This window comes from Mustela nigripes, chromosome 1, assembly GCF_022355385.1.
Source record: "Mustela nigripes isolate SB6536 chromosome 1, MUSNIG.SB6536, whole genome shotgun sequence".
Classification (NCBI taxonomy): domain Eukaryota; kingdom Metazoa; phylum Chordata; class Mammalia; order Carnivora; family Mustelidae; genus Mustela; species Mustela nigripes.
Window position 1 is genome coordinate 42,100,331 of NC_081557.1, and position 13,004 is coordinate 42,113,334.

General features: G+C 47.8%; 1 protein-coding gene across 1 annotated transcript in view; it reads left to right on the forward strand.

The window, feature by feature from the left end:
- Positions 1–13,004, forward strand: part of TRIM66 (tripartite motif containing 66) — a 56,726-nt gene that overhangs the window by 28,919 nt on the left and 14,803 nt on the right. Inside the window, exons 10-12 of the mRNA XM_059408836.1 lie at positions 374–491; positions 1,877–2,778; positions 4,178–4,339. Of these exons, the coding sequence (XP_059264819.1) occupies positions 374–491; positions 1,877–2,778; positions 4,178–4,339 (1,182 nt within the window). The remainder of the gene's footprint in view (positions 1–373; positions 492–1,876; positions 2,779–4,177; positions 4,340–13,004) is intronic.

Sequence of the window (13,004 nt, forward strand, 5' to 3'; positions counted from 1 at the left end):
AATAGCAGTGGGGAGCTCAGAGAATGTCTGCCCCTATAGGGTTTCGCATTGAGGTTATGGAAGAATGACCAGAACTCTTCAGAGGGCTGCCAGGCAGGTGATCCTGAGGGAGAATTACCAACAGTTTAAGGCCTGAAAGAGAGAAGACTATAGGGAATCCAGAAACCTGGATAACCTGGATAAGAGGAGGGGGGAGAGCACAAGGGCAGGAGAAGGGATATGAAGATACCAGTGCAAGGAAATGAGCATATAGGGGACCTGAGGCTAAAGACCCATGGCTCCAAGCCCTTCAACCTGTCCAAAGAGTGAGGGAGAGGGAGTTGTCATTCAGGTGCAAGACGCCCACAGAAATGACCTTTGGTGCTGTTGTCAGATTGTGTTTCAGATGCAACGATTGCTAGAGACAAACTGTAACACAGATCCGGGCTCCCCTTGGAGTATCAGATTCACCTGGGAGCCTAACTTCTGGACCAAGCAGCTGGCTTCCCTTGGTGAGCCGGAGCCCATCCTGTGGGCTTTTACATAATTGCTAAAAATGAGGAGAGCACATCTGCTTAGCTTACTGGGTAGGTCAGTGTAAGCCCAAGAGAAAGGACTCCCTGAGACTGCCAGTGGTCCTGGAGTCACTCAAGAGACCCTTGTGTGGGTGTGGGGAGGAGGGTTGGGGGGAGGGGACAATGCCAACACAGACTTTTGTAACAGGACCATTTGAAATCTGAGCTTTCCATTCTGCATGAATGCCCTATTACCTTGGTTTCATTGCTGGAGAGGAGACAAGCCAGTGGCCCTGCTCTCCAGAATGCTGTGTGGCAGTGCAGGTGAATGTGTGTCTCTGTGGTTCTGCAGGGGGTATTAGTGTGTGTGTAGGCACAAAATGGGTATTAGCATCAGAGAGAGGGGTAGAGAAGGGGAAGGAGGGACAGTGTCACCCCCACTGCCCCTTGGAGTTGAGATGTAAGCAGATAATTTTTGAGCTTCCCTCCTGCAGTGATTTCCTGGCATTTAGTCTTAGGCAGAGTACAACTGAGGTCTGATGGTCTGATGTAGGTTTGTTATGCTAATGGCTACCTGCTGTCTTTGTTCTTGAACTTGACAGAGTGAAGAATAAAATTTAGGTTTATTTATTTATTTATTTATTTTTGCTTCCCTCTCCCCTTTGAATTAATTCCACAGACCTTTGGTGGGCCCCTGCTGTGGGTCAGCACCCCATGCTGGGCACTAAGGGACCAAAGGTGACTAGAACACACCTCTGGCCCTCAAGTTTCTGAGTCTTCCCCCAAGTAAGCATCATTGAAGCAATGAGCGGAAGAAGCCGTGAGACTGAGCTGGAGATAGATGCTGTCTGCTCATGCGCCAGGGCTTAGAGACCTCTGGATGATGCTGGCACTTGCTGCTGACATGATGTTGGGGTTCCCCGACTCCTTCCATCCTTCTTACCCAAAACACAACCCCCCAGACTTATATTTGGAGACTTGGTCATTTGTCCCACAGTCAGTTCCCCTTTGCAATTTTCCAGCCTGCTCCCTCCCCACCCCCAATGTTGATTTTTTTTCTTTTGTCTGAGTCTGTGTTCAAAAGGAGTGAGTGCTGTTTGAAGGAACCCATAGTTTTTCTAGTGGGATAAAAACAGAGTGAGACTGAGTATCTGGAAAAAGCTGAGCTAATTTCTCAACCACCACTGGCTGCCACAGGTCTGCATTGGTTCTATTGCTGGCAACATTCTAGGCTGAGCCTTGGAGATCAGGGTTGAATTTGCTCATCTCTGTGCCTGGTATAGGTTTATCAAATAATGTCCTTTGGTCCCAGGAGCTGGAAGTGGCAAGCAGGGAATAGTTGCAGGTTACCTTTGGAAACACTCTCTGTTCTGAATTTCCAGGCTGTATAACTACTGAAGGTGGACAGCTGTCCCGGGCAGATACTCCTGCTTATGGAGGCTTGCAGGGACCATCATCCTTTTATCAAAGCCACCAGTCCCCAGTGGCTCAGCAAGAGACTCTCAGCCACCCCTCACACAAGTTCCAGTCTCCAGCCCTGTGTTCCTCCTCTGTGTGCTGCTCCCACTGCTCCCCAGCCTCGCCCTCCCTCAAAGGCCAGGTCCCCCCACCCAGCATACACACAGCCCACAGCTTTAGGCAGCCCTCTGAGATGGCATCCCAACAACTGGGGTCTCTGCAGTGCTCTACCCTGCTGCCCAGGGAGAAGGAGCTGGCTTGCCATCCTCAGCCCCCAAAGCTGATGCAGCCCTGGCTGGAAACCCAGCCCCCTGTGGAGCAGGAGAACACATCCCAGCGGCTGGCACCACAGCTGACTTCCCAGCCAGTATGCATCGTGCCCCCGCAGGACGTTCAGCAAGGAGCCCATGCCCAGCCTACCTTGCAGACCCCCTCTATCCAAGTCCAGTTCGGCCACCACCAGAAGTTGAAGCTCAGCCACTTTCAGCAGCAGCCACCTCAGCAGCTGCCCCCTCTGCCCCCTCCACCGCCTCCACCCCAGCAGCCGCCGCCTCCCATACCTCCGTCCCAGCATCTGACCTCTAGTCAGCATGGGAGCCCTCCTGGGCCTGCCTGTTCCCAGAATGTGGATATAATGCATCACAAATTTGAGCTGGAGGAGATGCAGAAGGACCTGGAGCTTCTCCTTCAGGCTCAACAGCCCAGCCTACAACTAAACCAGACCAAATCTCCTCAGCATCTTCAACAAACCATTGTGGGGCAAATCAACTACATTGTGAGGCAGCCAGCGCCTGTCCAGTCCCAGAGCCAAGAGGATGCTGTGCAGGTGAGCCTCAGGGTGGCTGGGGAGGGGTTGGCAGGGGAGACACACATTCTCCCTGTCCTGGGATTACTCGGTAAACACAGCCTCCGCAGTCACTGGGTTGCAAGGGAACACAGTTTCTTCATCTGTGGGTGTCCTTGAACTCAGCGCTCACATTTCAAGTCCTTCCTGGACTCCACTGCCCATCTCAGGAAAGCTCCCCTAAATACAGTAGTCCTGACAGAGATCTAGGCTCAGTACTCTCCAGAGTGGCCTGGCTTAGCCCTGCCCTCCTAGATGACACTAGGGACCTTGTCCATCAATAGAACCTTCCGAGCTGTGCCACATTCCTGCCACTGCCAGCACAGAAGGGAGGTTATCTCTTGTCTTTGTAACCTCTCACTTCCGTTGCTGGGAACTTATGAATCTCAGATGGAAGGGGAGACCTTAAGGAGTGGAGAGCAGGTATGCAGTAATGCTAGTGGGCAGCATCTTTATTACACCACACAGCTGTAGACTTCAAATTTGTTTCAAACTTTCTAAGCTAGGTATGTTTTATATATAATCTATCATTTATTCTGTCAATAGTGTTAGGTAGGCATTGCCAATCATTTTTTATAGGCACAGAGGTGGGGGTTGGAGAGGGCAAGCACTTTGCCTAGATATCCTAAACACTGAGCGACAGAGCCAAGACTTGGATCCTGGTCTGCTGACTGTAGTTCCGCAGGAGAGGCCTTGTTCTCTCCCCTGGGGTGTTGGGTGAGGGGTGATGAGTGCTGCTCCTCTCTTCTCTCAGCTAAGAGCCAATTCAGGGGGTACAGGTTGTACCTCTGGGATCTTTGCTGGTTTCTATATCTTCATCCGTAACTCGTGCTTTTCTTTTCTTCCAGACTTTCCTATTCTCGCCTCTTCTCTCTGTCCTTTCTCACTTCCCCCTGTGGTGTCTCCTTTAAATGTGTAATCACATTTATATCTTCAAAGCGGCTCTAGGGACTTTTACTTTATTATAAAATATAAGGCTTCACATTTATGCTTTAGCACTGACAATGTCAGATCATCTTCAGATGTTTCCCTCTGAGGCTCAGTTCCTTTGAGGAGATAGGGAATCATCCTGAGGATGGCAGAGAAAGGTCTAGGGTTCATTGAGGACCACAGGCAAAATGTAAGTCAGATGTGTTAGGATCACTATGGTGAATACAAGAGTTTGACCAGAATTCTCATTTTGGCTTCTATCCTAAGACTGTCATATTTGGATGTAGTCTCATGAAAAGTTTAGATAAGAGGATCGATCTTTCTGAAAAATTTCCAGCAGTTCACAATGCGTAGTTGGTGACAATGGGCAATGCAGGGTGGGTGTCAAGCCTTTGTCGCCGCTGCTGTTCTTTGCAGGAAAACCCACCCAAGTTCTTATTTTCTCCTTCAGGCTTCAGATGAGCCTTCAGCGTCTGAAGGTCCAAAGCCAGCTCTCCCTCTTGACAAGAATACTGCTGCTAACTTGCCCCAGGCTCCTGGGGAGGAAACCCCTCCCGGTGTCCCTCCACTGGACGGCACCATCCAGCACTCCTCTCCAAATGTGGTGAGAAAGGTACTAATGGAGCCTGCTTCCCCTGACCACATGGGACCCCCTGCCAGCCAAGACCCCAAGGACCTGGATGAGGATGACTGGGTGGGGGGAGGAGTGTCCCTGTTCCATCCCTGGATATTACACAGCCCTGACTCATGCCTTCTGTCCTAATGAGTCAGCAACATAGGTCCTCCTTCATGCTCATTTCCACTCCCACACGCACACTTGAAATGGGACCAATTGGGCTTCGTTTAGAGTATAAGGGGGAAGGAAAAGGGAAAGAAAGCCAATTCATGACACACTTACACTGGGCTTGGAATGGTGCATGGGCCTTCACGGTTCTGTGAAGTGATCGTCTCCATTTTCTTGCTGAGGTAACTGAGATTCAGGGCCCTATAGCTAGTAGATGAAAGGGCTGAGATCTATTTAAAATGAGGTTTGTCAGAATCCAAAGACTGAACTGTTTTTCTCTCTGCAACAAAAATGGGGAAAATATTTTATGTGGCTGCATGACCCAAAGTTGATGGGCTTTAGAATTGGAATCAGTGGAGTTTGTCGGGGTGGGGGGTAGGGGAGTGATCTGCAGCGATGTCCTGACAAAGTGACTGAGCCACTAGGGCACTGAGAGCTCTTGAAGATAAGCAACTGGAGCCCTTCCTGTCTGCTGACTTCCCTGCTTGCTACAGGGCATCATTTACTCTGGCAACTACCCAGAGCCCCACAACTCATCAGCTGTCCTCCCCATATCCCTGCCCTTCGCCCTCACCCCTGCCATACTCCTAGCTAGAACCTCACTTGGCCCTTCCCGTCTCCCCTGTCCCTGTTCCACTACCCTTTTGCCTTCTCTGGTCTGGTTCCCTCGGCCCCCCTGCACTTCCAGTCAGCCGTGTGCTTGAAGCCGTGTCAGGTGTTGGGTACCCCCAGCCTGTGCACTCAGCCCTGCACAAGGCTCTGGCTCTGTAGCCCCAGTTCTGCAGCTGTTCTGTGTTCCTGCCCCTCACCATATTTCCCCCAGCACCATCGCCACGTATATCTTAGTCTATCCCAGTGATATGTGAGAAGAGACTGCAGAAAAGTAAAAGATGCAAAGATGAAATGGTAACTTGGAAATCCCTGGTGGCTCTTGAAGTCTGGCTAGGCCTCTAGTATTACTGGGTTTTGGTCTGTGCTGGGCCTGTCCTGCCCTGTTAAAACAGTTTGGCCTAGAGGCCATAGAGATGCTATAAATGGACTCTTTGTGGCTCTCAGGGGTTTAACTTTTTAATACTTGGGCCACTTACCTATCCATCTGTCCAGTTATTTATTCACTCAATGTTCAAAAAATATAGATCTGTCTCCTACTATGTGTCAGATGTTTTGCTGGGTGTCAGGCACATATCGGTGAATAAGAGTCTCACATTGGAGCTTACAGTCTAGTGGGAGAGACAGATGGTTAAATGAGCAGCAACAATAAATGTGATAAAGTGCTGGGATAGCCACTGGGGTAGAGAGAAGGAGCGTGTAACATTGGAAAAACTATTCACAGAGAACTTCCTAGGGGACATGATTTTAAGCTGAGATTTGAAGAAGTCAGGCTAGTGAAGGGAGATGAGGGAGAGGGCTGGACTAAATAATCAGAGGGAACGGCCAGTAGGAGGGTCCAGAAGTGAGAGAAAGCCTGGGGTACGTCAGGGGGTTTCAGAGTGCCTGGCTTGGTGGGAACATGAGGTGGACTGGGGAATGGGAATGGAAGCAGACTGCTTGGAAGGCCCTGTAAATTGTGCTCAAAGTTTAGCATTTAGTCTTGGGAATTGTGTTGTGAGGAGTGAAGGAAGGATTTCTTAGCAAGGAGGGACATGGTTTGAATTAAATTTTAGAAAGGTCACTTTAGCTATAGGAAGGGAGACCAAAATAGTACAGAGAAGAACAAGGAGAGATTGAATGGAACCAGCAACAATGGGTATAAGGAGGAAGCATGGACTTCAAGAGATCAGATCACAGGAGCTTTTGGACTTGGAGTCTGATTGGTGATGGGAAGTGATGGAGAGAAGGTCCTTTGGCTTGACATCCAGGTTTGTCTTGCCCACTGGGTTGCCGTTCACTGAGGTGGGAGCATGGGAAGAAGAGCCTATTTTGGGGGAGGAAAAAGGTATATTTGAATTGTTGGCATTCTCCTGTGGAAGCTATATAAGAAGATGCCCAGAAGTTAGCTAGCTCTAGATGTCAGTAGTTCAGAAGGAAATATGGGGATTGGCAGTGCTCAGGGGTTAGGAGAAGCCGTGTACAAATTGCTACTGCTTTAATGGGGCCTGCTTCTGTTTCTATAGACAGTACGGAGGAAAGGAGGGGAGCGTGTGCAAACATGAAGTCTTTGTGCTCGTGTGGGTGGCCCACAGGGCTCTCTGAGCATCAAGGGGATGTTACTGTGTGGCTCTGGGTTGGCAGTGGGGTTAGTAAGGTCCTAGGAACTCGAAAGTCCTCATTTGGAGCTATCTCTGGCCCTTATTAACCTGGGCTCAGGGAGAGGTTCAGAGGAGTATGTGGCCTGGCCCTTTCCTGATAATTTTGTAGGCTTCTTCATGGCTTTGACTCCCCACCCCCAACAACCACAAAAAGAACCTCAGTGTTGCCATCCTGGCTTAGAGGAGTCTTTGGGTCTACTTGACTGAGAGAGTTACTGGTTAGACACAAAGCTACCAAAATAAGAAAAAGGACTTTCTTTTTTGAGGCAATTCATTGCCTTGAAGCTGGGATTGGGTATGGTGGAGGGTGAGATGGTTGAGAACATGGAATAACATTTTGAGTATCTTATCATTGAATGATAATACTTTGTATAGCATTTTTCTACCTGTTCCCTTAGGTTTTTACATGGAGTATTTCATTTTATCTCTTTGTTTATCCTAGAAGTACTATGAGGAAGCCACTTTCATATTCCCCTTTGAAAGATGTGGAAACTGAGACACAGAGAGGTTAAGTGACCCACCTAAGAGCTATACAGCAGAGCATTGAAAAGTTAGGACCAGAGCACAGGTTCCTGACCCTGGCCGTGCTCAGGGGCTAGGTTAGATCGCCTCTCCTTGGGCACTGCCGTGGGAGAGTCAGGACTCCATCTGGCCTCTCATTTGCTGGATTTTCCTCTTTACACTCATTGGGAGTAGCCTAGGCCCTGCTGGGGAGAGGTCTTAGGACCCAGCTTCGTCTGGTTATCTGGTCAAGGTGTGTTAGCCTCCAGCCTGCTCCTAAGCCCGTGATGGCCTGCAAGTACCAGGAAAGTCAGAGGTCTATGGGAAGGCCACAGAATGGAGGAAGCCGGGGCAGCCAGCGCCCCTCTGAGTATTCTGCAGGGACTTGGTCTGAGCTGCCGACTGACATTCCATCACCACGGGGAGGACTTCAGTGACAGCACAGCAGCTGTGCACATGCCCTCTCGAGTTGGTGCTAACTGAACTGCTGGTGAAAGCATTGCTGCCGAAAAGTGAGATAGGCAAATTTTTGAAGGATTTTCTAGTGGCTTGAGCTCTGCTCTCTCAGAGGCAGCGACGCCTACTACCTTCCCTGTATCTAGCAGGGTGTTCTGGAATGAATTTTGACATCTGTCTGGCCCTCGCAGTTGCCTCATCTTGGTTTAGCCACTCTGAAGAGACCATGGTTACAGCGTGATGACAGAACTCCTTACATCCTGAGTAAACCCGGAAGGCATTTTGATGGCTTCATTTGTACTTTTGAACGAGTCAACTGATGAGAAACACACACACTGTCTTCCTCAGAGCTCTTGTGGAGTCAACGATGTAGGCATCACAGAGAGCCTATCTGAGCCCAATTCAGCTGCAGGAGGACCTCTCTTCTGCTTACATGTGGTCTACATCCTCTGCAGGAGGCTGAGAGACCACCAGGATCCTGCTGATGGCTTCAGAGGAATCTGAGATTTATTTTTAGCAAACGATGCCTAAGCAGGAGGCTTTCCTGTGGTCTGCATTAGTAAGAGTGACGCAGAAGAGCGAGGGATGATGACTCACACAAGCATTCACTTCATTACCAAAGCACTCTGATGCCTGAGCTCACAATCTGATTCCTACAACTCAGATCTACATTAGCATGTGGAGGAGGAAATTAAAGCCCAGTGACGGGAAGTATCTTGCTTAAACTCATTCTCTAAATCCTGGGTTTCATAAGGAAATACGGGGTGTCCTGCCTTCATGGTCTCCAATTCACGTCTGTGGGCCAGATCATGGCTTCTCAACTCCAGCAATGGTCTTTTCTTTAAAGCTCGGCCTCAACAGCAGAACTTGGTCAGAACCTTCCCAGGGCCTCAGGAGGCTTTCTTAGGGCACAGCCCAGGTTCTGGTCAGCAGTTAGCAATTGCAGAACTGTACAGAGATCTGCTCTGTGCTGCTCAGAAGCTAAGCCAAGCATTCCTCAGGTCTGGCTTCCTGAATTTCACAGCCTCTAGGAAGGGTCTTTCCTCAGTTCTAGCTCGATTTCATTCACAGACCAAATCTAAGATCCTTGTCTAGGTCTCCTGGTCCATGAGAAAACGGGTCCTTGTTTCTGGGCCCTGAATTTCCTTACACTGGACTGGCCAAAATATCTCTGGGCAAATTCTCCTAGTCTCCAAGGCTTGGGTTTTGGGGGTTCCACTCATTCTGGCTTTTACTTCAGGTTTACTGGAATCCACTTGTTCTTTTTCTCTTCCTTCCCCCTTAGACTCTGGAGTCCTCTTTGCTTTTCCTGTCCTTCCTGAATCATCAGGTGCTCGTCTCTCTCCACCACCCATTAATGTTTTCCCATTTGACTCTGGTCAGTTAATATATGTTACCATATCCACAGGAGTAGCCTTAATTTGCACAAGAGCTTTTCATGGAGTTGGGGGAGCACTCACTGTTATTAAAGGGCAACAACTTATGAAACCACTTGCTAGGAAAGTTAGTTCCTTCCTCAGATGTCTGACTCAGTTGTTTGAAAATCTACTAATGTTCAACTAGTCTACATGACGTGAAGCTGTCAAAACACTCAAATATTCCAAGATTTAATTCATAAGTCTGTTTATCTCAATCCTTGTCTTCTTATCTGTTTCCTTCAGCCAAAGTGAAGGCCTTTAGTGTGTTTCCAAGATAGTTTCCAAGTCATTGCCCCTTCTCCTGTGTATGTTTACAGGGTGGTCCGTCTTTAACAATTCTGATGATTGGGACAAAACCCTAAAACCAGAAGTGAGCAGGTGAAGCTTCGGAGCAGCAATGAGAACAGAGGTCATACACCCACACATCCTATTTGGTGTGAGATCATAAGTCCCTGCTCAGGTATCTAGACAGAGGTCTTGACTGCAAGCTTAGTTATATGGTTTCCTCTAGAATTTTTCATTTTCCTGCATTAGAGCAGTAAGCAGGGTAGTAGCAAGGAGTTGGGATTTCTGTAATGGCAGCTAACGACAAGGGAGAAGACAGGAAACATCACCTGGGAAAGTGCCACACTGGGAGGTCATTTGGCGAAGGGACAGGCTCAGTCCTACAGACCTTAAAGCATCACTGAACTGCAGCCTACTCCAGCAATAGAAGTCCATCCAAGTTCCTTTATGTCACTAAGAATGGTGTAATGAGGCTCCATGTACTTTGTTTATTATGACAAGGTGGTGTGTAAAGTTTTAGAAGTACTCCTATTCAAGATATTTTAAAGCCAATTGCATTTGTTACTGAAAGAGGTATGTTTCAGATACTTGGAAAATTAATTTCTGTGGAACACCACCCTATTTGTGCTACTCTATCCCCAGCAATATTATCTTGCTGTAAGAACCTGGAACTTATATTAAACTCAGGGCATGTGCATTAAGTGTCTGTTTATTGACTTCTCTATCATGTCTTACTAGACTACTAGCTTTATGGCTGATGGCACAAAATCAAAACCAGCCAGAAGATTTTTAAACCTTCCTAGTCTTGGGCCTATATATGCTTGGGAAATCTGTGAGTGATGACTCTGTGTCTCAGTTTCCTTTTCTGTTGAATGAAGGAACCATGCTTTCTCTGAATTTCGATAATACCGTGTGCCAGTCATTGCAATAATGTAAGCACATTGAACTCCAGAACAAGATCTGAATGGTGAGGATGGGGGGAGGGGAGCACCAGGTGGAAGAGCAGAGGTCAAACAGGAGACAGGCTAGGTGGGTGAAGAACTGCATAGGTGACTAGTAAAAGAGCCTGAAGGTCAGACAGTTCAGGGAGGTCATAGGTCAGGCACGTTGTGAAGGCAGGTGGTTCAGACAGGTACATTCTGTAGGTTTCAGGTGGGATAATTTAGACAGGTCACAGGTCAGGCAGGTGGAAAACAGATCAAGGAAGAAAAATAAGAGAGGAAAGGAACAGAGATAGGATCATGCAAGTATGGGAGAAGGAGAGAAAATTAGGAGCAAGCGATGAGATGCTAGGTAAGAGGCTCAGGGCAGTCTCCCCTTGTACCCCAGTGCCTGAGCTTATTATCAGAGTCAATATTTTTGGCATTTTTGACTTCTCTTTCTGTCCTGATCTAGAAAATAGTTTATTTTCACTTGCAAACCTCAAAATACATATTTTTACCTCATGAAATCTGTAGGTTTTGTATGTGAAGAAGGCAAGGTATCTGTTATGTAGCTGACAACTTGGGAAGCAGTTGCTCTATACAGACCTTACAGCTGGCCATATAATTTTGCCTCCTCACATTGCACCCCTGAAGGATCCTGGGTGCTAGAGAGGGCAGGCAGCATCATCTCCATGGAGGGATGAGCTTCTCCTGGGTGTGCGACACCAAATGTCAAGTGCAGCCACGTGCCCAAGCCTGGCATGCTCTCAAGAAGCCCCATCCTTCCTTCCAGACCCTGGAGACCCAGCCTCCTTTCCTAGCCCTGAAATTTGGCCCTCTCCTTCTCCCTACTCACCTAGTAGCACTGACAGCAGGGTAGGATGGAGGTTCTCAATCCTCTCTTTGTTCCTGCACAAGAAATATTCCCGTGTGTGTGTGTGTGTATTTTAATATTTTATTTATTTGTCAGAAAGAAAGAACATGCACAAGCTGGCAGAGTGGCAGGCAGAGGCAGAGAGAGAAGCAGGCTTCCCACTGAGCAAGGAGCTCGATGCGGAACTCGATCCCAGGACCCTAGGATTGTGACCTGAGCCAAAGGCATTAACCCACTGAGCCACTCAGGAATCCCTTGTTTTTATATTTTGTACCTCTTCACTCCAGAGAGCCAAATGAAATATCAACAATACCACCACAGTATACCTGTGTTCCTGAAATGCCACTGTATTTGTCTGTAGAAATGGGGTGGGGCTGGCTTCCTTCTTGCACTTCCTCTGAGATCCTTCTCAAACTTCTCACGTGGATGTTTCTCAGGTTCTTTTTACCACTACCAGAGCTTCCCCCCACTTCCTGATGGCCTTGGTCTCCTTGAGGTTGGCTGTGGATGTGGACATGAAGAAGACTAGTTTTCAGTATCATAGGACATGTTATTGACCCGGTGCTATGTGCTGGCTGCTATAGGAGCAGGTTCAGCAGGCCCAGCTCAAAATAAACTCTGATGGAATTTCCATAGTTCTTCCATGGCTCAGTCTGCATACCCTCCTCTATCATTACATTCAGTCACACTTCATGATATGCAATAAGTAATCAGGAAAGGAAGTTGATATCCTACAAAAGCATCCTGCCGCTAATCTGCAGATAGAGGTGGAGATAGCCTACCTCTAATCTGGGGAGTTTTTGTCCTTGGGAATTTCATGTTGTGCCTATTTTGTGACATACAGCACCTGACTGTTTTTACTTGGGATTGCCACTGGCAGTTATTTGGTGCCCTTCATGCTTGGCACCAAGGATCTCAAAGAGCCATCTGTGTCTTTCGCAGACGAAATGACCACCAGAGCTGCAGAAGATATACATGTCAAATGGGGAAAGGCTGAAAGAAACCAACTCAAAGGATTAGACTGTCATTTATTACAGAAGGGATTGCAACCATCACTGGGCATTCTTGTCCTTAGATAAGGAAAGATAGAATCTTAAAACGCTGTAGTGTGTAACCAGGACAGCGGGGATGCCAAGGGGAGGCAGGTTACGGCATGTTTGAGATAGCTCTTCCATACTTAATCTACCCAGTTTGTTTTGCGTTTCTCCCCAGACCACCTTCTCCTCAGTATTTATCTTGGGACTTCGACTGTAGAGCAAATTGGAGCCTTTTTATCGAACACTATTGAACTACCAAGGAACATACAAAAAACAAACTCTGGGGAGACAAAGGGCATTTATATTTAGCTCGTCTGCTTTTTAAAATTGAGAATTAAGAATAGAACATAAAAGCTTTACCAAAGCAGTGAAATAACAAGGGGAAAGCATTGGGAGGGAAGAGAAAGAGGTGATAAGAAAACGAAAAACAGGAGAGGAAGAGAGAGACGGTTGAAGAAAGCAGGCAAAGTAAGGACAGTGGCTGAAGCAGAGTGTGGGAGAGGGGAAGCTGAGTTCCCACAGAGAAGGACCAAACCAGACAGGCCATGGTCAAGACTGTGGCTTCAGCGCCGAAGATCTGGATTCTAAATCTGTAAAAATCCCACATCACATGTCATGCTTATTTGTTGAAACATTGAAAGGATTGCCCCAAGATCAGAAATAAGACTAGGATGGCTCCTCTCACTAGTTTCATTTGACCTGGTCCTCCTGTACTTAGCTGGCAGAGTAAGGCCGGAAACACAAATGCAGG